At 38.8% G+C, this 26,548-nt stretch overlaps 1 protein-coding gene across 1 annotated transcript in view; it reads left to right on the forward strand.

The window, feature by feature from the left end:
- Nucleotides 1-5,529, forward strand: part of EIF3H (eukaryotic translation initiation factor 3 subunit H) — a 105,109-nt gene extending 99,580 nt beyond the window's left edge. The window contains exons 7-8 of the mRNA XM_043976821.1: nt 3,566-3,698; nt 5,235-5,529. Coding sequence (XP_043832756.1) covers nt 3,566-3,698; nt 5,235-5,332 — 231 coding nt within the window. The 3' untranslated portion in view covers nt 5,333-5,529. The remainder of the gene's footprint in view (nt 1-3,565; nt 3,699-5,234) is intronic.
- The last annotated feature ends 21,019 nt before the right edge of the window (nt 5,530-26,548 follow it).

Consider the following 26,548-nt stretch of genomic DNA (forward strand, 5'->3'; position numbering starts at 1 on the left):
GGGGAGCATTGAATGTGGACTGATAACTATTAAAAGAAGCTTGCTTGTGTATGGGCATTTTCTTTAATGTTATATTTTCAAGCAGTTGTTAATAGTGCTTGTCCCCTTTAAAAGAGATGGTAACATCAGCTGACATACTTGCTTGAAATTTCAGTTCCAAGGTTATGCAAATAACAGGGATGCATTTACTTGAAAAAGAGTTTCCAAAGTTTCACACCTCATTTCATTACTAACTATAATTGCTTTAGTAGTGGCTCACAGTAGCATAGTTAGTGAATCTTCATTTAAAAAACTGAGCAATTGTGATCAAGAGCAAGCAATTTTGTTAGGAAATAATAAGCTAACCACTGTGAAGAGGAAGATTTAGTAAAACAAGAGAGGGGGTAACATACCTGAATTTTTATATATACTCATAGAAAGGATATTTAACCTTTGCTTTAGTTAGTATTGCCTGAAGGCCACACTTACTTTTTACATATATTGGAAAATTGTTTTGTACTACACTGCTATGTTCTAAGCATTTGATTCCTAGATAACATGATTTCAAATCAGCTTATATTTTTGAAAGATAGTGTATCTTTGACTAACAGGCCTTCATAAAACTATTTTCAACTGAGTTATATTTGATTTTTAACCAGTTAACCACCTCCTACCCCACCCCCATTCCTTCCATAATAAGGTAGTTTTTCTCAATTTGTTTTTTGATAAATCAGTTTTTAGTTACTCAGGTGTATTTTCCCCCCTTTATACCATGTTAGAAATGATGGTTATGTTCTTAGTCCGGTCCATAAATGGATAATATGCCACAAATACAGTACTTCTCTAACATAGGGAGCCTCCTTATCTTAAGGCAAGGAATAGGGATTAGAACAGGGTGGGTACTGAATTCAGTAAGGCTGAGAGTGGGTGTACTGGTTACATCGAGGTGCCTGGACACATTCCTAGGCCTTAAGAATGGGCCCATTTCTATTGCTGCCTATCTCTTGTTGCTTCCAACCATTGTAATATCTTACTTCTTGGTTTATGCAGAATAAGTCATGTACACAGTGCCTTTCAGGCATTCTGAATGTGTCCTCCCCCCACCTGTATTTTAGAGAACATTCCTAGGCTTCCCTAGACTTTCATAGTTACTGACGTTAGATTCAGAGGTTTTAGGGTGAAGACTAGGATTAGGTTTATGGAGGTTGTGGGATTAGTATTATGGAAAATGGGATTATACCCTTTGATCCAGGGAATCCAACTATTTAGGCCTTAACTCAAGAAGGCCACTGGCCAGAAAAAGGCCCCACCTGTACCATAGTACATGTAATGGTACTTTGGTTGTAGCAAATAAGTGGAAACAAAAGGTAGGTGCTCATTGAATGAAGAATGGCTAAACAAATTGTAGTATGTAAATAAAATAGAATATTAATGTGCCTTAGGAGACAATGAACAAAGTAAATACAGAGAATGCAGAATACATAGACAGATTTGCATGAACTGATGCAAAGTAAATTAAGCAGACTCAGGAAAACAGTGTACTCAATGACTTGAACCACTACAAATCTATTGAAACTGAATAGTACAAAATTATAAACAAGAAACTTGGTCGTAAAGAAGAGATAGAAGATCTACCCCTTTAAAGACAGCCCTCCACTCCCCAACACATACTCCTTTACAATGATGGCAGTTCCTCAAGTGTGGGACACTGTATATAGTATTGGATTTGGGGGGGGGGGTGCATTGATCAGTTTTGCCTGAATATTTTCTCTAAAAATATTCTGTGTTATAAGGAATGGGTCTTTGGATGGGCAGAGGTTGTGTAAAGGGAGAATGGAATAAATAATTGAGGTAAGAGAGTAAACAATAGTGGTGGCAGTGTTAAGATAACAGGAGATGTGGGAGGGTTATTTTCTTCCCTTTCCTTTCCCTGGCCATTCTACTCTAGATTAGCCCTGGTTTGAAGTACATTTTGAAGGAGGCTGGTAGGGGAACCAAGTTGGGCAGAGGCTATAACATAACCAAGGGAAAATGAGAGGAAGGGGGAAATCTCTAGCAAAAGCACTGGAAGGGAAGGCCTGTGTTTCTAGGTGGGAAGTACAGAAATTGGAGGTCTACCTATTCATTCTTATGAACAATTATAAAACTGAAATAGTTTTTACATAGACATTTTTGTTGGTATAGTGCTTTGCCAGAATATTGTTGACTCAATCTCTGTATCTAATTTAAATTATTCCTGTACATTCACAGTAAGGTAAATTTAATTTAATCTTTTTATCAGAGTGTCCAACAATGTAAGGGAAACCAAGGCAAATTTGAATTTCCTTTCTCCTGGACATCCTTTTTGAAGTATCAGGAAGGCAGTGAAATGATTAATGAATATATCCAAATTCTCAGATTTCAGAGTTTATTAATATATTTTCTCATGTCTTCTTACTAATTTTGTAAGTCAGTCTTAGTGGAACCTTCATTGCAAGCGAGTCTGAATTTAAGCTGCTCCTTGAAACAGCCTTTTCTTTCTCTAGGCCTGGTGACCAGTTTGGTAGATGCTTCCAGAGCTTAGAACTTTTAAGAACACAAATCATCATGTATCACATTATATATTGGGGTTGGACTTTAGTGGATGATTTTACTCCTTGAGCAATATCAAAGATTGTTGAGATGGCTCCACATTTTGTGAATTGATAACCTGTCTTTTAAAGGACTCTCATAATTTCTTTCCTTGATTGTTTAAGCATTTTTCAGTCTTTCAGAAGTTGTTTTCTGACTTGTAGTTAGGCTTTTCTTGCATTTTCTTCTTGTTTCATTATGAAATTATAGAAAACAATATATTCATAGCACTTCAACTTACCTTCCTCAAGCAAATGTAAGTTCACCTGGGATAAATGGTTTTCTATCCAGTTGCTTGAACTCTTCAGGAATAGTCATAACCTCTCATGTAGTTCTTAAGGACTAAAATTTTAAAATATTTTTTCCTTTTTAAATAGGTTATTTTTTTGCCCCATTTCAATATCAAGCCTCTTGCCTCCTTTTAAAAAAAATCTCTTTTCAAATTGATTATATTTTATACAAAAATGACTACATAACATGATAATTGAAGGTTTCCCCCCATTTTTCATTTTGGGCATAAATTTTTCTGCTTTTTCAAACAAGCCATTACTCAGCCTCTTTATGACCAGAAAGGTCTTGGAGATCATGTAGTCTAACAAAAATACATGTCCTTTTGACCTGATGCTGCTGTCTTTTTCTATTAAAGTGATTTAGTTTTTACACTGTACTTTATACTGACAAAATTCTTTGAAATAATTTTCAGCTGTTCAGGAGCACCTGTCAGGTGACAGGACATTTTTCTTCATATTTTTACAATTTTACCAGGGTCACGTAGCCAGTACAGTACTAGGATTAGAATTGAAAGCCTTAAGAAAGTGGGGGAGGGAATGTGGTAAGTTATTGGTGGGAGGGGGCAGTGTGGAGAATCCAGAGCTTTAGAGTCATTGCCTATTACATAAATCATGAAGACCATTTTTCCTCAAGCTAGTGACTAATTTAACAGATAATACAAATATGGTTTTCCTCTCACTTCCAGTATCAGCAGCGCCGCCAGCAGGAGAATCTACAGCGCCAGAGCCGAGGAGAACCTCCTCTGCCTGAAGAGGACATGTCCAAACTCTTCAAACCTCCTCAGCCACCGGCCCGGATGGATTCTCTCCTTATTGCAGGTATCATCTCTCTCCTTGGTGTCCACCAATTTGCAGTTCTTCTCACCTCTATTGATACAAAATATAAGAAAAGGAAAATGGGGACAGAACATGACAATCGGTTGAGGAGAAATAAGAAGTAATTAACAAGAAGGATATGTGGTAATGAATTACCTTCCAGTGTACTAATGCTTTAACACTGGATAAAATAGCTGTTTAATAGGTCTTTTTAAAAATAATCATAATAAATCAAGTTTATTCCTCTCTCTGGAGTCCCAGAATTCTTTAAAGGTGAAGTGGTTTTATTTCAGCTATACATATCAATCCTTTCAACAATGCTTTCTCAGAATACAGCTAAACTTAAACATTTTAAATAAGGCATCATTGCATTTGTAGATTCTTTACAATTACGTGGTTTTATGTGAGGCCTCTTTCAAATTTAGCAAGAAAACAATTATACTCTAATAGGAAACATGTTTATACTTTTTTTCCTTTTAAACATGTGGCAATAAGTATCATTCTCTTAATGTGGACCTAAATTTGGGCTAAAGGAATATAATTCTTGACTGGTTTGCTTTTAAGACACTTAACCCTTTCAGCCTTTAAATAATGTGATATCTTGATCTATTAATATTATTAAGGTAAAATAAATCACTTTATGATTTTCATTTCATTATAATGAAGTCATAAAAATGTTATTTGAGTTAGCATATCATTTATCTGTGGTAAATTCATAATGCCCATAGAAAGTAATCTTTCAAAGTTTCCATTCAAATGACATAGCACTGTATCTCATAGCATGTAAAAGATGCAAATGTAATAAAATAATCTTGTATATAATAGCTCACAAATTGAGTATAAATCTCATAAATTGATTACCATGTGGTTTAGATACAAGTAGTGTTTCCAGTGAATTCTAGAAATTAAAATAAACCACGGAATTATAAATACTTAAGAAAGACAGGAATTTTTGTCTATTTCTCACTCTATTTATGTGAAGTCTTAGTAAGCCAATCCTTGGACCCAAATGGACAAGTGCCATTTGTCCATTAGGCATAGAACAGTCCCAGCCATATTCCTGAATAGTTCACAAACTTTGATCAAACTAAAGTCTGCTTGTTAACAATTTTCTTAGCAGTTTTTTCCTTCTCCTTTGGTAACACTGTGTGGTGGAAGTATTTTGACTAAAATTTGAATTTGTTTTTAAAGGAAGTCTTATGTCAGAAACAATAAGTAGAGTTGTAAAAAAGTCGAATTGATCGACTTTCAGAAGTGTCTGCTCTTTCTTGGAGTTGAAACAGGATCGTTACTAGTTGAATATGTGATCTGGGGATTCTTTTAGTGTATTAGTTGAACTAGCTGGTGGCCAAGGTCCTTTCCTATTCTTAAATTCTGTGACTCATTCTTTTGTACCCAATTTTAAAAAAATACAGTATTTTGTTATAAGAATCATAATTGATAAAACAAATTCTTTCATTCTGATTTTCTTATTGGAGTAGTTTATTTCCTTCACTTCATATAGCTCATGGCACTCTTATTTCTCTCCTTTGTTGATAGGCCAAATTAATACTTACTGCCAGAACATCAAAGAGTTCACTGCACAGAACTTGGGCAAACTCTTCATGGCTCAGGCTCTTCAAGAATACAACAACTAGAAAGAGGAAACCCATGACTTCTGGTTTGATAAATTGTTTCCAGAAAAGGTGCAGATATGTACTCTGAGATCACCTGTGGACAGCTCTTTCAAAAAATAGAATTTTCTAAATGAAAATGACAGTACTCATTTGATATTGTTGACTCACTTTGGCAGTAAAGTTGTTCTTACAAAAAATAAAGTTTGTTTTTAATATTCTCACTGCTTCCTGTTTTGATCTTTGATCTGCAACTGAGTTGCTCCCTGTGTTTAACATGTATGCACAAAACACTGAATAAAGTTTCCCTAGGTTCTCTAGCCTCATACCTAAATTCACCTATTAATCTAAAAGCGCAGCCTTTTAGTCACAGCACTTTAACTTTGTTAGCCCCAACCCTGACCTTGGAGCACTTAATGTTACACATATCACATTTAATTGCTACCATCCTGTTGTTCTAGTTTTGGAGGCAAAAGACTTGTCTTGCAATCCATGGTGAGGTTCCTTAACATTGAATCTCCTAATCCCGGAAACAGACCCTATAATTCTCATTCGGTTAACCTTAAGGTTGTTGATTGATCACCAAAGAAAATTCAAGAAATCACATACCACTGCATCCACAAATACTATGCCTTACAGGATTTTCAAGTGCTCATAGACAGTGAAATAAATGTTGAGTGCTGTGTTTTCTGGGGGATAGTAGACTTTGAATTGTTGTGTGGTGTTTAACTGATAAGGTCCCCTGACATTAACCCCAAAATGAAGATAGTAGTGCTAGTAATTTTACCCAACTTCTACATTTGGCATTAAATCTCCTTTGAAGGTCAGATTATCATCAGTTGGAAATTAGCCTGTAGGCTATTCTATATTCAGAAGCATATAGTAGTAAACTTAGACCTTTGGGGTGAAAGATCTAGAGGAGAAAGAGTCCTTGGGAGTCCAAACCCCATCATTTTGTTGATGGGGAAACTGGGCCAAAGTCACACAAGTAGTCTCTTAGACTCCAAATCAAGGGTTCTTTACATTGTACTTTATTTATAAAAACTATAAAAATGAAATCTCAAAACAATGTCTAGTTAGTAGAAACATTTTCTCCTTGTGTTCAAAATACAGGTGACTGATACTCTAAAGACAACTTTCGTAATAACTACCATGTGATTTATCTACAAATATTTTCAGTTTCTTCAAGTCATAATGAAAACAAAACAACAACAAAAACCTTGAAGTACCAGTTCTAATAAATCATTTTACCCAAAGTTTATAAAAATGAGAGAGGGTAAGATTAATATGTTAAACTAGGGCAACATATTCTGGCATCGTATTGCAATTTTATTTTGCCTGGATTAGGCTGATAAAAAGATGAAATGTTGAACCTTATTCTTAAATAGTATTTCAGGGATTCTTAAACACTTCAGCACTGCTCAAAATATCTATTACAAGTTTTTATAAACTAATCACTGTTCTGTTCTTTGAAGGCTTTGAAATGGGGACATAGTTGCCAGATATTCGTTATTATAAACGCTGTGTTTTTGCACTTGCACATTCATTCATTTATTTTGCTTGAATCTATTTTCTACCTCTCACTCCCTTCATTGAAAAAAAGAAAAAGAGTGCTTTGTAATATACATAGTTAAAACAGTGGCCAAAAAATGTGTCAAAAGTAATCCTCTGTTAGACTCATATCACCTCTGAGAAAAATGATTATTTTTCTCATATTAATAACCAATTATACACATGCACGCACAGATCCTCTTTTTTGATTAATGACCAATTATTAGTAAGTTACTTATTAGGAGATTTTTTTCTCATTTTACTTCCTCATTCAAAGCCCTGGCTGAATTCTGGCCGATTGTTAAACAACTTAAGTGGTATGGGTGGAGATGGATCCCTTTGTCTGGATTGCCCGAGATGGGAGTGGTCTGGGTGGAGATGGCATGCTTTACCCAGATAGATGGAGGCAGCTGAGTCTCATCGAGCCACAATCCCCATCAGGAGGAGCTGAAGACTTTGTACGTGCCCTCATTAATATATTTACCCTCTCAATCATTAACCAATCAGAGTTGGCTTTCACCTTTGGGACACCCCCTTTTCCAAAATAAACATTAATGACCTCCATGCTGGGTCTTTGGTTACCCTGAGAGACCACTGATCAAAAATTTGGTGATTATTTGCTAACAATAAAAAAATTGATTATTAATCACCCAGAAATTGTCTCTTGGGCTTTTCATTTTTCTCACCTTTCTCTCCAAGAGCTATAATAGCATGTTTCACCTGGAATCCTAGGTGACCGTTCTGTTACTTAGAATTATCATTTTTGGGGCGGCTAGGTGGCACAGTGGATAAAGCACTGGCCCTGGATTCAGGAGTACCTGAGTTCAAGTCCGGCCTCAGACACTTGACACTTACTAGCTGTGTGACCCTGGGCAAATCACTTAACCCCCATTGCCTTGCAAAAAAAAAAAATTATCATTTTTAAAAATTTAACAAACATTTATTTCTCCTAACTCCTCCCCCCCCCCCCCAGTCCTTGTAGCAAATGTGCATACTCAAAGCAATCATTAGCCACATTTTTAGAGTGGTTTTCCACTTTGGGATTCTATTACCATTCTACCTGGGCATGCATCATTGTTCTTCTGGAATCATGGTTAGTCATTGCATCAATCAAAGTTCTTAAGTCTTTCAAAGTTTGTCCTTAAAATGTGGTTGTTATCATATAAATTGTTCTTCAGATTCATCAGTTCATTTAAGTCTCAGATTTTTCTGAAACCAGCCCTTTCATCAATTTTTTTTTACAGGAACAATAATTCATTACAATCATTACCATAATTTCTTCAACCTTTTCCTATTTGATGAGCATACCTTTAGTTTCCAATGGTTTGCTACTACAAAAAAGATCTGCTATAAATATTTTTGTATATACAGATTCCTTTTCTTTTTTGATTCCTGGGTTATATACTTTTTAGTATATATTTGGGATAACTGGGTTGAGAAATGTACAATTTGGTAACTTGGTTTCTAAATAATGACTGAATCAATTCACAGCTTTATCAGTAGTACATATCAGTGCCTATTTTTCCACAGGTCCTTCAACATTTGTCAGTTTTTTTGGTCAACTTTACCAGTCTGGTGGGTTTGTAAAGTAATTTCAGTTACATTAATTTACATTTCCTTAATTATTAGCAGTTTAGAATTTTTTTTAAATTTATTATGGGTATTCTGGGGTGGTTAGGTGGTGCAGTGGATAGAGCACTGGTCCTGGAATCAGGAGTACCTGAGTTCAAATCCGGCCTCAGACACTTAACACTTACTAGCTGTGTGACCCTGGGCAAGTCACTTAACCCCAATTGCCTCACTAAAAAAATAAAAAATAAAATTATTATGGGTATTGATAGATTGGATTTCCCTTAACATGTCTTGGTACCATGCTTTTTTATAAACCCATTTCAGTGTTGACTTTTGAACTACAGTGGCATTAATGCTTCAGTACAGGGAACATAATTCCCCTGGGGAAAAACTTTTGATTTAGCAAAGTTTAAATTTAATGTAAAATAGTCTAGCCCTTTTCTATGTAACAACACATTTTTGTGCCTGATCCCTTCCCCTTTTTAAAGAACCATTTTTCATGTAAGAATTTTTGTTTTCTTTATTTTGTACTACACATGAATATTTTGAAATTCACTGGGCACCACCCGAAGAGAGAGGATGTTCATATAACCACTGAAGAAAATTTGCAAGTAGGGGAAAAAGGGAGCAGTGGGTACAAATGTGTTTCTGGATAGAATGGGAGAATGTGGAGGAGTCATGCTTGATAATACAGGAATGCACTGACTCACACCTTTTTGTAACTTCACTGCCCAGAAAGGATCAAAGGACTAGAGCCTGAAGGGAATTAAGGTCATCTAGTCCAACCTGCTCATTTTATGGATAAGAAAACATCCCCAAGGAGATTAAAGGACTTGCCAAAGGTCACTCAGGTACCAACTATTACACTAACTCAGAATCCTTAACTAGTGAGTCAGGGCTTTCTCCATTGGACCCAACTGACTTATGTTATATAGAGCTGTGAGGATGTTCCCAAATTGTCTTCCAAAGCAGTAGATGAATGGCATTATGTGAATTAGTTGTTTGTACTTCAGTTTCAAAGAGGACCGTGACATCAGGGTGATGTCATGCCTTTCAGGGATTGGATTTGTGAGGGAGGGCTGTGCAGGGTTATCAGCCTCACTCCTCCAGAGCCAACTGGGTTCAGTGGCAAGATATATACCAAGACAAATGGAGATGACCCTGGATGTTTTCTAAAGCAATTGGGGTTAAGTGATCTGCCCAAGGTCACACAGCTAGTAAGTATCTGAGGTGAGATTTGAACTCAGATCCTACCAACTTCCACTGTGCTACCTAGTTGCCCCCCCCATGAATTAGTTAAGGAGACAAGCACATTTCTAGCTGGAACATGCATATGGAAGAAGTCACAAGTTGCAGACAAAATTTTCCAGAACACTGGGAAGGATTTAGTCCTGTGTTGTTATCTTAACTAACAGGTGAGAAAGAATTGCCCTGAATAAATGTTTTCTCTTCCCTTCTTGTAGTTCCCTCTTCCTGAATTCAAATATGGCCTCAGACCCTGGGCAAATCACATAACCCTGTTTGCCTCAGTTTCTTCAGCTGCAAAATGAGCTAGAGAAGGAAATGGCCAACCACTCTAACATCTCTGCCAAGAAGACCCCAAATGAGGTCAAAAAGAGTCAGATACAATTAAAAACAACTACTGAACAACATGAAAAATGCTTTCATCAACCCTAAGTTTTTCAGTAATTAGAAGGGAAGAAGTAAATTCAGGTATCACTTAAATATTAAGTATTTTTTTTATTGGCCCTTTTGCAGGGTTTGCATTTTTCTAGCGTTTTGCTTCTACCCACTTCCATGGATATGAGGTTTTAGCAGCCCTTTTTTGGCCAATGAATGGTTTTTGCCATTTCTTCTGGGCCCTGTGGCCTCTTCCAGTTGATTTCTTGTTCTCTATAAATTGGAAACAGTTCTTAATTTTCTGACCCCATGGGTAATTTTTTTTTCTTCACCTTTATCTCGTCACTTGCCTTTCACTTGTTCTTTCTCCAATTGATTAGTATACATGCTTGCCCTTTGTCTTCAGAGGGTTTTATTTTCATAAATGAACCCTTCTAATAAATCAGAATTCACCAACTAGACCATTATAGGTCCCACTAACCTCATGAGTGACATCACAACAGTAAGAGGTCTGTTTTTCTCTTTGACTACAGCAACTGCTGTTGTGATTAATGAAAGACTTCCAAGTATATTAAGGAAAAATTAACCCTCCAATGAGATGAAGGGAGGAAGTACAGCTGATAATTTCAACTTCAGCCCAATGTACTATGACAGAAACACAGTACCAATAGGTAGTGGTCCAAAGAAAGACCACGTCTTATGCCACAAACCCCAAGTAACTGGTTCAAGTTTAATGAATGATCATGTAATGTTTTGGTTGACATGCTTTGTGTATTACTTCACCTGCCAAAGGTGACATCTGTCATGGAGAGCATGAGGAAAATATTTAGAGAAGAAAACAATCAGATTGGCTATATCCTTGTCCTCTATAAAAGGACATATGCCCACACTTGAGGGCAATTAGTGATTGCAAAAGTGGAATGGTTTGGTTTGGGACACATGCATATAGTCACATGGCTTTTTAATGGAATACTTAGAATAGTCTCTTTAGTTGCTTGGAAGAGTTTTGGACCAATGGGGAAAGTATAGATCCAAGAGGTTAATTGGGTGGATTAAGAAGAGTAAACATTTTGCAAAAAGCTCATCAATTCATTTAAATTTAGAGCTGGAAGGGAATTTGGAGGTCATCTGCTCCAACCTGATCATTTTATGGATGAGGAAATTGAGGCAGAGGAGGCCAAATGCCGTGCCCCGAGGGGCTCCCAGGCAATCATTAGCATGCCCAGGATTAGAACCCCTAGGTCTTACAAACCCTACCATTCTGCTTCTCAAAATGCTTATGGCTGTACCAGAGTCCTTTAACTGACATATATGCAAGGAGCCTTTGTTCTTCAGTGAAGCCCCTTGGAGCCAGTGTCTGTTTTCAGACAGACATAAGACAACTGGAGCACAGAGGTGTTATGTGACTCACTCAAGATGGAACAGGAAATCAGTGGCAGATCACAGCTCCCTTGAGCCTTCCTGCAGTTTTGGCTGGCCTTGTTGGAAGGTGGATGGAAGGGGTCAGCTGTGCTGCCTTGGGGTGGAGGGTAGGGGGTTCTGGGATTGTAAGCAGGTGGTGGTAGTGGTGGTGGTAGATGATTCTAAAGTCAGCCTGAGTCTGCAACATTTCAAGCAAACCAAATTACATTCGACTTTTTTGACAGTGAAATATTTCTTTCGAAATGCAGATGTCAGTTTTATTAAAGTGTAAACTAGCACTGGAAAGAACTTTGGAGTGCGTTTTAGAGCTACTCTTGATAGTAAAATTTTTTTTTGGTGGGGGGGAGAAACATTTATAGAATTGTGTGTGTGTGTGTGTGTGTGTGTGTGTGTGTGTGTGTGTGTGTAAAAACTCAGCCAACTCTTTCCATCTTTCACCTTGCCTTCCAAATTTATAGCACTTATGTGGAGTCAGTTCACTCATACCTTTGGAAATAGGATAGACTAAAACAATTTATAAAGATCAGAAAATTTTGCATTTCTTATGTTCTAACCATTCTGTTCCTGTTTCCAAGAACCCACAGACTTACAGAAATTCAGGACCCCTTCTGGGGGCTGGGAAGGGAGTGGGAAGGGGGTTGTTTTACATTTTGATGAAGCAAGCCCTAATGTGGCAAATCATTGATGACACTCTCCCCAGAGCAGTAGATATTTTATGATCAAGCCTTGCCAGTGAATGAGCTGGAGTCATTGGAGGCTGGCGGGGAGGAAGCGGGGAGGGCTCCACTTAGAAGTTATTAGAGGCCAGTGATACAAATCATAACTGCATCCTGAGCGTATGCAGTATCAGCATTACTTTTCAGTTAAAGCTCACTTCAAAGTAAAGATTTACCAACCCTCTGCTGGTAAATCTAGGCACTTTCTTTGCCATTAGCTCTGGCTATCATGACAACTCGATGCTTTTCCCTTCAATTAAAAAAATAATTTAAGTATGTTTATATAGTATTTTAAGGCTTTCAATATGTTTTAACATACTTTGTCTCACACTAACCCTGTAGGGTAAGTGCTACTGTTGTCTCTATTTTATAAATGAGGAAGCCCAGCCTCATACAGATTAAGTGATTTACCCAGGGTTATACAGCTAGTAAGTGTTTGAGTCAGAATTTGAACCCAGGTCTTCTTGGCTTTGAGCATAACTTTTTGTTGTTGTTGTTGTTTTGTGGGGCAATGGGGGTTAAGTGACTTGCCCAGGGTCACACAGCTAGTAAGTGTCAAGTGTCTGAGGCCGGATTTGAACTCAGGTACTCCTGAATCCAGGGCCAGTGCTCTATCCACTGTGCCACCTAGCTGCCCCTGAGCATAACTTTTTGACATTACACTACACTGTCTCTCAAAAAGTACTAAAAGTACTAAAAAGTACAAAAAGCACTAAAAAGTATAAAGACAAACAACTCTGAAAGATTTAAGAACTTTGATCATACAATGACTAATCACAATTCCAGAGGGCCTGTAATGAAATGTGCCACCCTCCTGATGTGATGAACTCTGTACATATGGAGACATGTTTGTGTGTGTACATATATATTTGTTTTGCTTGACTTTCTATGTTTGTTATAATTCCTTCCTTCCTTCCTTCCTTCCTTCCTTCCTTCCTTCCTTCCTTCCTTCCTTCCTTCCTTCCTTCCTTCCTTCCTTCCTTCCTTCCTTCCTTTCTCTCTCTTTCTCTCTTCTTCTTTTCCTCTCCCTTTTCCCTTTCTTCCCCTCCTTCCTTTTCTTCTTCCTTCTTTCCTTCCCCCCTCCCTCTTTGCCTTCCTCCTTCCTTCCTTCTTTTCTTTTTTCCATTGAGGGGTGGGAGGTGCAAGGCAAGGATAAGAAAATACGCTTTTGTTCACTGAAAGAAATAAAATAATTTTTTAAGCACAGAAGAATCATTTGTCTCCCTAATCTGTTCCTGTTAGTGGATATGAAAAGAGTGAGTTGTTATCAACCACTAGCCTTTGTCCTGTTCCAAATATGGGATTCAACAGCATTTCCACCCAGATTTACAGCTGCATATCTAGGTTTATATCAAAGCAGGGCCTTTGTTTTGCTTATGTTTGTTTGACTGGACAGATTGTTGTTGACATAATTCATCATGCACTGAGCAGTGACAAATGCTCTTGTGCTGGTAAGGATGACAAGCTTGACTATGCAGAAATTTGGCACCAGGGCAGTAACTTAGCCACATTATTTCTGAATTCATACATATATATGAATGTGTAAATAAATACTATATTTTATAACATATATACACACACATGCACATACACATATATTCTCTCATATAGGTATACATATACACATATGGCTGTATTTAAGCATATATATACATATACATATATATTATACACATATGTGCTGGATATACATATGCATATGTATTTATGTTCATGTTGAAATCTAGCTATTGAAAGGCAAAAGAATGGTGAAAGTCTTCCCTACTGGTCCCACCCTTAACCCTTTTCTGGTTAGGGTCAGGGAGTTGGAAGAGGGGAAAAACTGAAAGCAGAAAAGATTAGAATATGTGCTATTTTTCCAGCAAAAATACAATTATAAAGTACAAGACTCATAATTCATAATATGAAAAGAATGTTGGCCCTGAAAAAAGTCACTCTTAAAATTCTGTCTCCATTTAGATTTTCAATCTACTAATCAATCCCAATTTTGTTTGGGGTGATATCCCTAAAATATGACACATTAAGTCTTTTTGAGTGAATATTTTTTCTGTATTCGAACACCGTGATATTGGGTTACACCACGGCAAGCAATATTTTCAACATTCAATGAAGTGATTTCATCTTGAGTGTCTTAATAAAACTGGCAGGGAGAATTTCATTTCAGCAAGCTGCAAAACAACACTACCCAGAGAGGCCTATTCAGAGACAGCAGCCATGGCAGGCTCCTTGGACTACATTAGAGGTTTACATACCTGCATACATTATGACAATTGAAAACAAGTTACTGGAAGATTTAATAAAACAGTTCATGTCTTCATTGCAGCTGATATTTCTGCCACTACCCTCAACTTTGTTGTCAGTGTTTTCTGAAATGTGAGTTTTAAAAAAGCATATAGAGATTTAGATTTAATTTGGTACAGCTTGCATTTAAAACTCTGGGAAAATGAGAAGTAATTGGAAGATAAAAGTAGCAGCTGCCTAGCCAGTTGTTTCAAAATATGGCAATAAAATATTAAACTCAAAACTTGCTATTTTTGTGCATGGATGTCTGTCACTGGTTATGATAGATTTCTAACCTTCATATCGAGTTGGTTTTTTTATAGGATATGGGACATGGGGAGGAGGAGGGAAGCACCTTTATGATAAGTTGTAGATTTTTATTGCTCCTCCAAGGAAACTAGTAATACAGTAGGGCTCTCTTGCAGCAACTTAATGCATGCGCATGCGTGTGCGTGCACACACACACACATACACACACGCATACACGCACACACTCTCACAATCTTTATTTTTCAAATTCTAAATGCATATTTCGTTGTCTGAATATAAGTGGACTCATGAAAAGGCAGCCCCAGCTTAAGGATACCATTGTTGGTAGAAAGCCCCACAAATGATTCTGCATATAAATGCAGAAAGATACTTGATCTTTGGAAGAGAAGCAATGGGATTGTTGGGGAATGTAGTGTACTTTTTTTTAAAGAAAAAAGAATAAGAATTGTTTTGGTTTTAAACACATGGTCCATACTGATATATAACTTCCTATAAATAGAGTTGTCCCATTTTAGCTGCTCAATCTACTTTAATCAAAACCAGAGCCATAACTAAAAATTTTGGCACCCAGGGCAGTGGCATAAAGTCAACTTCGTAATTTGTGATATGAAAAAAATACAAGAAATACCAAAGTGGGATGGGGTAATTAATTCCAACAGCAGCTTCCACTCTGGTAAAAGGGTAGTGTCGATTTTTTTAACATATACCTAAATTTTGGTGCATTGGGGACAAGGCTCCAGTTGACTGACCTTTGTTAAAGCTTGTGGGAAATGAAATTTTACTTGCGAAAGGAGCCCTATTCCACCTTTGGAGCATAATATTTGTATGGCTCTGGGCAAATTACTTGGTCTTTCAGTGTCCCAGCCAACTCTGTAAAAGTATAAATTGCTCAACAGGTGCATTACATATCTGCATGGATTAAGGGAATTTTTTCTTTTTACTCAGAATTCTCTATATTAATGAAATCATAGGTCCAGTACAGTCCAAAAAAAAAAAAAAAAGGAGCCTGTGACTTTGGTATAATGTCTCTTAGATTAGGGATGGCAAGGAGTTTTGGAGGGGAGTTCAGTGGGGGTGCAGGCAATGGCCCTACCTACTTTTCTGGGGATGGATGACTGAGGTACAGAGCTCCTATATGACCAGAGAGTAGTGGTCATGGCTACAACTGCAAGATGAACTTCAGGATTTTTGGTGTTTGTATGAAGTTCTTATTAATGCAACAAATTTGTTCGTTGATCATTGATGGAATGCTTGATACAAGGCATTGTGCAGAATACATAAAGGGCACAACAGGATAATGAAGTTGGTGCTATATTAGTCTAATTAATTTATAGAGGGAAGCAGCATAGGGTAATAGAAGAAACTCAAGATGTAATAACAAACTAATCTAAAGAAACCTAGGCTGTGACTCCTGCTTGGCTCTTAACCTGTCAATTAACCAATCCCTCTCTCTACTCAATTTCCATGACCTACTGGTTGACTCCACTTTAGCTAAAGATCTAGATGATTATCCTTCCCATCATCTACAAGTGTTCCACTTCTATGTTCAAGAATTTGAAAATTAATACCTTTTTATAATCTTTTATCTTGCCGTATCTCTTTATGTTGTTGTACTCTTAAAACTTTTTTCTTTTTGGTTCTTACTGCGACCTTCAGTCCCCTTACCCCTCAACATTTTCTGAGGTATAACTTCTGACTACACTCTGCTCCCTTCTGACATTTGTTTTTTTTGTTGTTGTTCAGTCATTTTAGTTGTGCCTGACTCTTTAAGGCCCCAGTTTGGGTTTTCTTGGCAAAGATCAACTGGAGTGGTTTGCTATTTCCTTCTCCAGCTCATTTTACAGATGAGGAAACTGAGGTAAAAACAGGGTTAGAAGACTTGCCCAGAGTCACCCAGCTAGTAAGTGTCTGAGGCTAGATTTGAACTCAAAGAGATGAGTCTTCCTGACTCTATCCACTGTGCCACCTAGCTGTCCTCTCCTAAACTTTACCCTTTATTAAAATACTACAACTCTACAATCCTCTATTTTTCAGTCCCTGGCTCATGGCTCATTTCTTGACAAAGTGAAATCCTAGTTACTTCCACCATCTGACTCTTGCTCCTGCTCATGACTGCTGGACAGAGCTGGAGAAAATCAGAAAGCAGGGTCCATTATAAATATATGTTATCTCCTCTTAACTGTGCCCTCACTGAATCAAGACAATCCTTCTATTCAATCCATCTCATTCTGCAGAAAAAACATTCTAGACCTTCTAGGTTTTCCTTAAGTCACCTGTAGCACCCTTCCCACTCTTGCCGCCTTAGCACAATGCCTGGCACAATTTTGTTGTTTAGTTATTTCAGTCGTGTTCAACGATTTGTGACCCCTTTTTGGAGTTTTCTTGGCAAAGATGCTGGAGTAGTTTGCCATTTCCTTTTCCAGCTCATTTTACAGATGAGGAAACTGAGAAAAATGGGTTAAATGACTTGCCGGGGTCACACAGCTAGTAAGCATCTGAGGTCAAATTTTTTTTTTTTTTTTTTTTTTGCGGGGCAATAGGGGTTAAGTGACTTGCCCAAGGTCACACAGCTAGTAAGTGTTAAGTGTCTGAGGCCGGATTTGAACTCAGGTATTCCTGACTCCAGGGCCGGTGCTCTATTCACTGCGCCACCTAGCCGCCCCTTGAGGTCAAAATTGAACTCAGCTTTTCCTGACTCCAGTCCCACTACTCTATCCATTGAGCCACCTAACTGTTCACCTGGTGCATAGTAAGCTCTTAATAAATGCTTACTGATACGTTGATTCATTTTATAGTCTCTTCTGCTATAACTCTTATTTTGAAAACACAAATTTGTTCCAACACAATTGGTATATTAAGGAACAATTAGAGAATAACTTGATTTGGGGGTTTGCTATTGCATGATTTCACCCACAAGAAACAGTTAAAACAGAAAATTTTACTACTTCTTAATAACTGACAAGCTTCAACCCTTTTGACACCCACTTCCACAATCAAATTTCAAGTCTTTTTCAAGGTAAAGTGCTATAGTTATTGCATATTTTCTGGTGCTGTGGCTAGAGGAGGGCTGATCTGCATCCACATACTTAATCCTTCTCCCCCCATCTTCAGTCCCTACCCCCTCTCCCCACTTGTACTAGCTGAGACCATCCTCTCACCAGGGAACCAGTCAGGGAGGCAGCTTGAAGCCATGGGTGCGGCCATTATTTATTGTAGTATTTATGTATTTCTTAAGCATTTAGCATGCATAAAACTGTGCTACTATTTTTATTAGGTTTCTATCTTTTCTTTAAATGTGCCACTGATGAAGTTTTTGAGTGTTGTGCTCCTACCCCTATAATTCCTATAAGCCCTGGTTTGTTTTTTTTTTTTTGCATGATTGTACATAGTGCGGTGATTTTTAGGAACATGTCTCATAACAGACCTGACTGTAATTCTCCAGGCCTCAGTGTGCTCATATATTAAATGGGTTAGTATTGCTTGTGCTGCCAAACTCAGACTCTCATGAACATGGAATGACGTGATAGATGATGAGCATTCTTTGAAAAGTAGTTTATACTTTTCAAACATAAGGTGGCATTATGTAGAAACCATTTTTCAAGCTATGTTTTTGTGATACAGTTATAGGCAGTTTTTAGTAACAACTATTTTTTTGGCTGGGTTAAAACCCAGTTAGAGTCATTAGGAACCTCCCAGCATGTGGTAGTTTTCATCTACAGAAAACTTGCTGGTGAGTAGAATAGAGAAAGAGCAAGTAGAGAACAGGAGAAGGGTTAATGGGACCTATAGCTGAAAGGGACCTTAGAGGTCACCAGCTATAAGGTTCTTTTTTTTTTAATGATTTGGGGGGGCAGAGCAATGAGGGTTAAGTGACTTGCCCAGGGTCACACAACTAGTAAGTGTCAAGTGTTTAAGGTGGGATTTGATCTCAGGTCCTTCTGAATCCAGGGCTGGTGCTTTATCCACTGTGCCACATAGCCGCCCCTTAAGGTTCTGAATCCTTCTCAAAATGTTTTTAAATGCATAAAATAAAATACATAGCATTTCAAGGAAAACCGATTATATTGAAATGCATTTATCAAACTATTAAAACAAAATTCATTCTCCAGATGAAGAACCTTTAATGTAGCAGAAACTCCTCCCTTTACAGATAAGGAATCTGAAACTCAGAGAAGGAAAAGGACTCACCTAAGATCACACAGTTAGTAAGTGATAAAGCCAGTACTTGAATCAAAATTCTCTGATTCCAAATCTAGTACTTTTCTCACTAAACCATGTGCCTCTCTGTAAGAATCCCATGAAAGGAGAATCTGGCTGGGGGTTCAGTTTAGTATCTTACAGTTTGCTTCAATCCTTTGTCTCAGAATACTGCATTATATTTATGCAGCGGACGTGGCTTCTATAGCAGCAGCTGTTTCCTGCACCTGGTTAATTTAGCCACGAGTGGCTAGCACTCATTAAGTCTTTCTGAATCTCAAAGCTGTATTTTATAGATGGGGAAACTGAGGGACTGGTTATGGCATTGGCTTGTCGTACAAGTAGTTACACAGCTAGCTGGAGCCAGAAGCCTCAGTGGGGTCCCCATCCGCTGGCCTGCCCTACCCTGGTAAGACCTCCAACTCCCATGTTCCAAAGGATGTGGGAGCCAGCAGCTCCTTCTGGGAAAGAAACACAGTTTTCATGGAGGCGGGACTGAGATCAAGAATCCAGGTTCTGTTTTGGAATAAATATCAGAAAAAAGAGCCAGCAGCCTTGGGTACAGAAAAGAGGGTTCAAGGAGGGTCACTATAGAGTTACAGCTATCTAGGCTCTACTCTCTTTCTTCCACATCATCACCAGTATCACAAACGTGGCTATTAAATAGATTTTAGTATATCACATTGTCCTAGAACCCATCTTTCTCCTATCTGAACAGTTGGGAAATATTTAAAAGCTTTTTTTTTTTGCAAAACCCATCCAGAATCTGACACACTTCTGACTTCAGAACCGATGATGGCTTTTGATTAGGAGAAACCAATGAGGAATTTCCCCTCACCTTCTCTTCAGAAACACTGTCTGACTAAAAGATGGCCCCGTCTACCAGGGGCTTAGGGGCAAAGGTTCAGTAACACGAAGGAGATTCAAAATAAAGCAAAGTCAGATATTCTTCTTCCTTTTTGTGCCTCACCTTTCTTTCCCTTGCAGTCCTTCCCTTCCCATCAGGCAAAAGTCTCATTAAACAAATGAGCTACTTACTGGGCCCTGCAGACCAGAGTAATTTGAATTTTGTCACAAAGGGAGAGGACATTATATTCCAGAGAGATGACAGAATCATGGAGATGCCTACGGGTCGGTCAGATCTACAGCAGCTGAAAGGGGACACCAAGAATAATCCTTGTGACTTTTCAGAGTATGTGAGATCTGGATGGGTCAAAAATGACACCTTGCTGAAACGACTTTGATAATGACAACTAACATTTCTATTGCTCCCTAAGGTTGACAATCACAACAACCTGTTATGGAGTACAAGTATTACCATAGTCCCATTTTACAGATAAGGAAACAGATCGATTAGTCAATTGCCCACTGCCAATAAACTCAGGCCCTGCAGCTGTAGGACTAGCATTCTATTTCCGCATTATACCATACCATCTCTTGCTAATCAGTTGAAGCTTTCCCATTTTCAAAGGCAAGATGCTCCATGGAGGGAAGAAGTTGTGTCTTCTTTGAGCTTTTAATCTTCCTCAATAACAGAGTACTCTGCACAGAAAGAGCATTTAATGAATCAGTCAGTCAGTCAAAATGCATTTATATTCCCTCATGAGCTCACCGTGAGGATAGGGAATGTCTTTTGCCTCTTTGTTATGCCCAGGACTTAGCACAGTGCCTGACACACTGTAAGCATTTAATAAATGTTTGTTGATTGAACGACATACCTTTGACAGCCTTACCAACCACCTTGCTGCCAGGACCACAGGCAATCACCATGTTCTGCTCTGTGATTGGCACATAGGAACGGCTTACTAAAATGCTTATGGAGACAGCTAGGTGGCTCAGTGGCTAGAGCACTGGGCCTGAAGTCTGGAAGACCAGAGCACAAATCCCTCTTCAGACACTGACTAGCTGTGTGACCTTAGGCAAGTCACTTAACTGCTATCTGTTTCAGTTTCCTCTATTGTGGAATGGGGATAATAATAGCACCTTTCTCAGAGAGTTGTTGTGAGGATCAAATGAGATATTTGTAAAGTGCTTAGTACAATGCCCAGCACATCATAGGCAGTGAACAAATACTTGTTCCCTTTCTACTTTCCTTCATTATTGTATGAGGACCATCATGACTCCATTATCTTGCATCCCTGTCTCAACTGGTCTATTATATGAGCTTGTAGGAATCTCTTAGGCCAGAACTTTAGGCACTGGTCCAAAGGAACATGTTTGAGGGCAGCTAGGTAACACAATGAATAGAAGGCTGAGCCTAGAGTCAGGAAGACCCGAGTTCAAATCCATCCCCAGACACTTACTGGGCTGTGTGACCCTGGGCAAGTCACTTAACTTCTGTTTCCCTCAGTTTCTTAAACCATAACATGGGAATAATAGCAGCACCTACCTCACAGGGTTGTTGTGGAGATTAAATGAGATAAATATTTGTACAGTGCTTAGTATAATGCCTGCCACATGGTAGGCGCTATATAAATGGTCGTTCCCATTGATTCATTCATTCATACTATATGTCAGCCACTGTGCTTGAGACTATGACTACTGAGACAAAAAGTCAGTAGTCCTTATCTTGAAGTATTTTGAATTCTATGATATTCATTGTTTCAGCAGAGAGTAGACTCCCAGTGTCATCCTGGAAGTCAGTAACATTCCAAGGTTATCACCCTGCCAATGATGTTCTCACCCTGCCAATGATGTTCCTTTAGATGTAGGCAATACCTCTCAAGGCAGTTTAACATATTCCATCCCCAGTGCAACAGTATGTTATACTGTGATCTTTCCAAAAAGTTACTGCATACCTTTATCTTGCCTACCTTTTGAACAGCCTTGTAGAACTCTGAGGCAGAACCTTTCACAGCTTGAGAGCAGGGCTGCAGATTTCATCCCCCTACAAATTTACATTGTTTTAGTCCAGTCATAGACTATGCCCCTTTATCATCAGCTAGCCAATAGTATTCTCAGTCCTGCTGAGAACAGGAGTATGAGTGAATTAGAGTCGATCCAGTGAGATTGGAATCCTGGCTCTGATATTCATTACCCAAGTGATCCAGGACAAATCACTCCTACCTCAGTTTCCTCTTTTGTAAAATAAGAGCACTGAAATGTTAAGGCTCCTTCTGACCTGAAATTCGTTGATCCATTTTCCAAATCTTCTGTAGTTAAAAAAACAACAACTATACTATGACCATAGCTTCCTCATTTGTAAAATTAAAGAATTTGACTAGATATATACTAGTACATATATTAGGGCGGGTAAGTGGCACAGTGGAGAGAGCGCTGGGCTTGGAGTCACAAAGATTCATTTTCCCGAGTTCAAATCTAGCCTCAGACACTTACTACTAGGTCAAGTCACTTAACCTTGTTTGCCTCAGTTCCTTATCTGTAAAATGAGCTAGAGAAGGAAATGACAAACGACTTCACTGTCTCTGCCAAGAAAACCCCAAATGGGGTCACAGATAGTCAGACATGACTGAATGAATAACAACTACATATATATATATATATATATATATACAACTACATATATACATATATATACACACACACACACATACACACATAGTATACATATGTAATATGTACATATAAATATACACACAAGAAGCTTGTCAAGGATGTACAGGGAATGTTTGAAATTATGTTATCCTATTGAAATATGGCAAAAGTAGTATTAGTGGGGAAAATTATGGATTGGAGAGTGAATGGAAAAGAGGATCAAGGTGTGAAAAGGAGTAATTCCTGCTGACTGAAGTAAAATGAAAGAGGTTTGGAGACAAAACCCTTTTCATGTTGATAGGGGAATAAAAATGAGCAACAATAAGGCAGTGAAAGATGAGCTAATTAAGTTCTACAAGAACCCAAAATACTGAGTGTCAGTGTGGGATAACATATAAAGTGGTGTCAAACTTATATAAGGACAGGGACCAACTAATCTATACATAAGGTCCCCACTGGCCAAATGTTGACTTAGAAAACCATATATTAATATCACCTATGTCTTACTGCATTTTCATTTTTTTAAATAAAGTATTTCCCAATTATATTTTATGCTGGTTTGGGTCTCACTGGGGGTGTTGTAGGCAGCAGGAAGCCAGTAGGCAGCATAATTGATACCTCTGGCGTGGTGGATAAAGGGCCAGCCTCAGAGCCAGGAAGGCCTTGGTCTAAATCCTGTATCTGGCATGTGCTGACTGTATGACCTTGGCAGGTCACCTGACTTCTCAGTGCTCTAGGCTACTTAGATGCTACTTGGCAGAAAAGGTACCGACTTGCCTTGATAGAGGGAGTTTCCTCACTTGAGGGCTCTTTCCATGAATGAAATTCCAAGTCCAGTTCCTATTCCTATCCCTGTTCCCTAGATTCTAATAGACATTGTAGAGATGTACAAAATAAAAGATGTAGTACTTGTCCACAAGGTGCTTCCAGTTTAAAGGGGGAAAAGAGACATATGCGTGTGTACCTCTCCCCCACCACACACATTACACAGCAGTATGTCATCTGTGTCAAAAGACCCTACAAAGCACAATAAGGAACATAGTGTAACAGAGTCTGGAGATATATCGTGTGAGCAATGGTAAGGTGTTTCACCTTAACTTTTCTGAGCCTCGTTTTTCCTCATCTGTAAAAGGACTCTAGCAGACTCTCCCTCACTGTGGAATAGTACAAGTAAAGCACATTGTAAATGGTGATAATGCCAGGAGTAAATGTCAGTCACTATCACCTTTGTTTTTAGGAGTACAGAAAGCTTCCCTTCCTGAAAGTTGGTGCTGCTTCTTGGACCCTTGGCTGGCCAATAGACTCGGACATTATTATGCATGGCTAATAGCAATTGAGAGAATAAAAGGGGCCAAAGGGTGTCCTTAAAACCCACTCCTTAACACCTGACTTCCCAGATGTGTTCCCCTCTGACCTTCATTAAGAAGGGCAGTCAGGGTGTGACTGTCCGTAAAAGCTGTCTCTGTGAAGTCCTGGAAGCAAAGCCATATGTTTGGGGGATAGAAGGTCCCTCCCATGTTAGGCTTTGACATTTCATGTACTTGGTTAGTTCCAGCTACCCTGTGAGGAATGAGCTTCCCAAGCCTTCTCCTCGCTCCACTCCCCAACACCCACCCCCACCTTCACTTCCCCAACCTGAAATATAGGAGGAACACACTTAAATCTCAGAGGTAGACTCTTTGAGGAGAATTATGTTCCTAATATTGGTTAAAAGAAATAAATTCTGCAAGATGAAGGGTTCAATTCTATTTTCTGAAGCAGGCATATAGCTGAAGAATTATTCTTATTAGATTAGAATATATCTACGACTATATTAGCATTTAATGTTTTATCTGCTCTTTATAGCAAAAGGATTACTCCCTCCCACGCACCCTCAGTAGCTCATTTCTAAGTCTGTACATCTAATTGTACATCTGCTGTTGCTGTCCCGAGGCCTGAATAGCCGCTGACATTGATTGGCAGAAAAGTGTTTCCAAGAATATTAAAAAAAAAAAGCCCAACAAAAAAAGAAGTTTTGCTGAAGAATGACAAAAACAACAACAACAAATAGGCTTCTGCTCCCTTAATATGATTGATTGTATGAACCAAGATGCTGGCCCTTTGAATTACAGCTCCCAGCTGGCATTCTCTGTATCACCCATATGACACCCTTATTTGGAGCCGATAAATTCGATATCCAAAGTGCTGACACTGGTATTTCTGGTTTGCATTCTTGAGCCCCTGCTGTTCTCTTCTTCTCTCTTACAGCTTTACCCAACACTCCAGGAGCCTTAAAAGAGAAGAGAGAATGGGGGTAGGAGACAGAGAGGGAGTGGAGGAGGGGGACAGTGGGGAAGGATGTCCCGAGACTTTTTTCCTAGTTTCTGAATTATGGCCAAACCCTGGAAGGTAAGGTCTCTAGATGCTTCCTTTGCTCCCTCTTACCTGGTCTTTGTCTCATCTCCCCTCCTGCCACCATCATTTTCCTGCTCAGGAGGAAGATCCTTTTAGGAATATGGGTACAATAGATGAATGACGAAGTAAGTCAATTATCTGGATCACTCAGGTCCCCATCCCCTTGGCCTCCATTACATAGTTGTTGTAGGGTTTTTTTTGGGAGGTGAAGGGGGTGGATGAGAGAATTTTGTGTTTTGTCAATATAATTATTTTAATTTTATTTTTTTGAACTATCAACCAACCAATCCATCAATGTTGTTTGTCCTTTGTTCTTAAAGAGGACCATGACATTGAGGTGATGTCATGACTTGCACTGAATTGGATTTAAGGGAGGGAGGGCTACGCAGGGTCACCAACCTCACTCTCTCCTCCAGAGCCATCTGGGTCTAGTGGCAAGATAAATACCAGGATGACTAGAGATGGCCCCGATGTTTAAGGCAATTGGGGTTAAGTGACTTGCCCAGGGTCACACAGCTAGTCAGTGTCTGAGGTGAGTTTTGAACTCAGGTCTTCCAAAGTTCAGGGCCAGTGCTCTGTCCACTGCACCACTTAGCTGCCCCAATCAATCAGTAAACATTTATAGAGGGGTAGAGGTGTACAAAATAAGAGATATAGTATTTGTCCTCAAAGAGCTTCCAATGTAAATGGGGAGAAGAGACATATATGTGTAAAATTCTTCACCACCCCTCCCCCAGACATTACATAGCAGCAGTGTGTAATTTGTGCCAAATGACCTATAAAAAATAATCAGGAATATAGTGTAATGGAAAGACCACTGGACTTGGAGTCAGGAGAGATCTGGGTTTGAATCCTACCCCTGATACCAATTGTGTAAGCATTGGTGAGGTATTTCACCTTAACTTTTCTGAGCTTCATTTTCCTCATCCGTAAAACGGTGATAACAGTAACCATAGTACTTCCCTCATGGTGGATTAGTATATGTAAAGCACTTTGTAAATGGTAACTCCAGGGATAAAAGACCTTACTGTGTGCCAGGCACTGTGGTTATCACTGGTCTAGACTGATTTTGTTGGCATAGGTAACTCCTGATCACCAATATGAAATGGTAACTGCTCTGCAATTATAATCTCAGAGTCCCCTGGAGCACTGAGTGGTTAAGTTACTTATCCAGGGTCAAAATGTCAGGGTCTGAATTTGAATCAGGGGCTTTTTGGCAAAGTACCTATTTACTAGGTCAGGGAGCCTTAAACTTTTTCCACTCACAACCCTTTTCTCCTGAGAAATTTTTGCTCTGCCCCAGATATTTAAAGAGGTATATAAATCAAACATTTACTGCCAAATTGTTCGTGACAACCACATTTAGTTACAAGACCCCATGTGGGGTTGACCCACAGTTTAAGAAGCTTTGTACTATGCAACACTGCTTTTCATTAGAATAATCACCACTGTGGAAAGATATTATGGTGTAATGTCATAGCATCATAAATTTAGAGCTGGAGGGAAACTGAGGCACAGAGTAATTAAGTGACTTGACCAAGGTCATGCAATTAGTGTTTGAGATAAGATAGGAACCCAGGCCCTGAGGCCTACATTTGAAATTGATGACCCCAGAACCCAGCCCTCTGTTTCATCATGGTTCCAGCCACTCTTACTCCACCCTTAGCTCGATTCACTCTCCATACTTCTCACTGGCAACCCTCCTACCAAAGAGATAATTCCA

This window comes from Dromiciops gliroides, chromosome 1, assembly GCF_019393635.1.
Source record: "Dromiciops gliroides isolate mDroGli1 chromosome 1, mDroGli1.pri, whole genome shotgun sequence".
Lineage (NCBI taxonomy): Eukaryota > Metazoa > Chordata > Mammalia > Microbiotheria > Microbiotheriidae > Dromiciops > Dromiciops gliroides.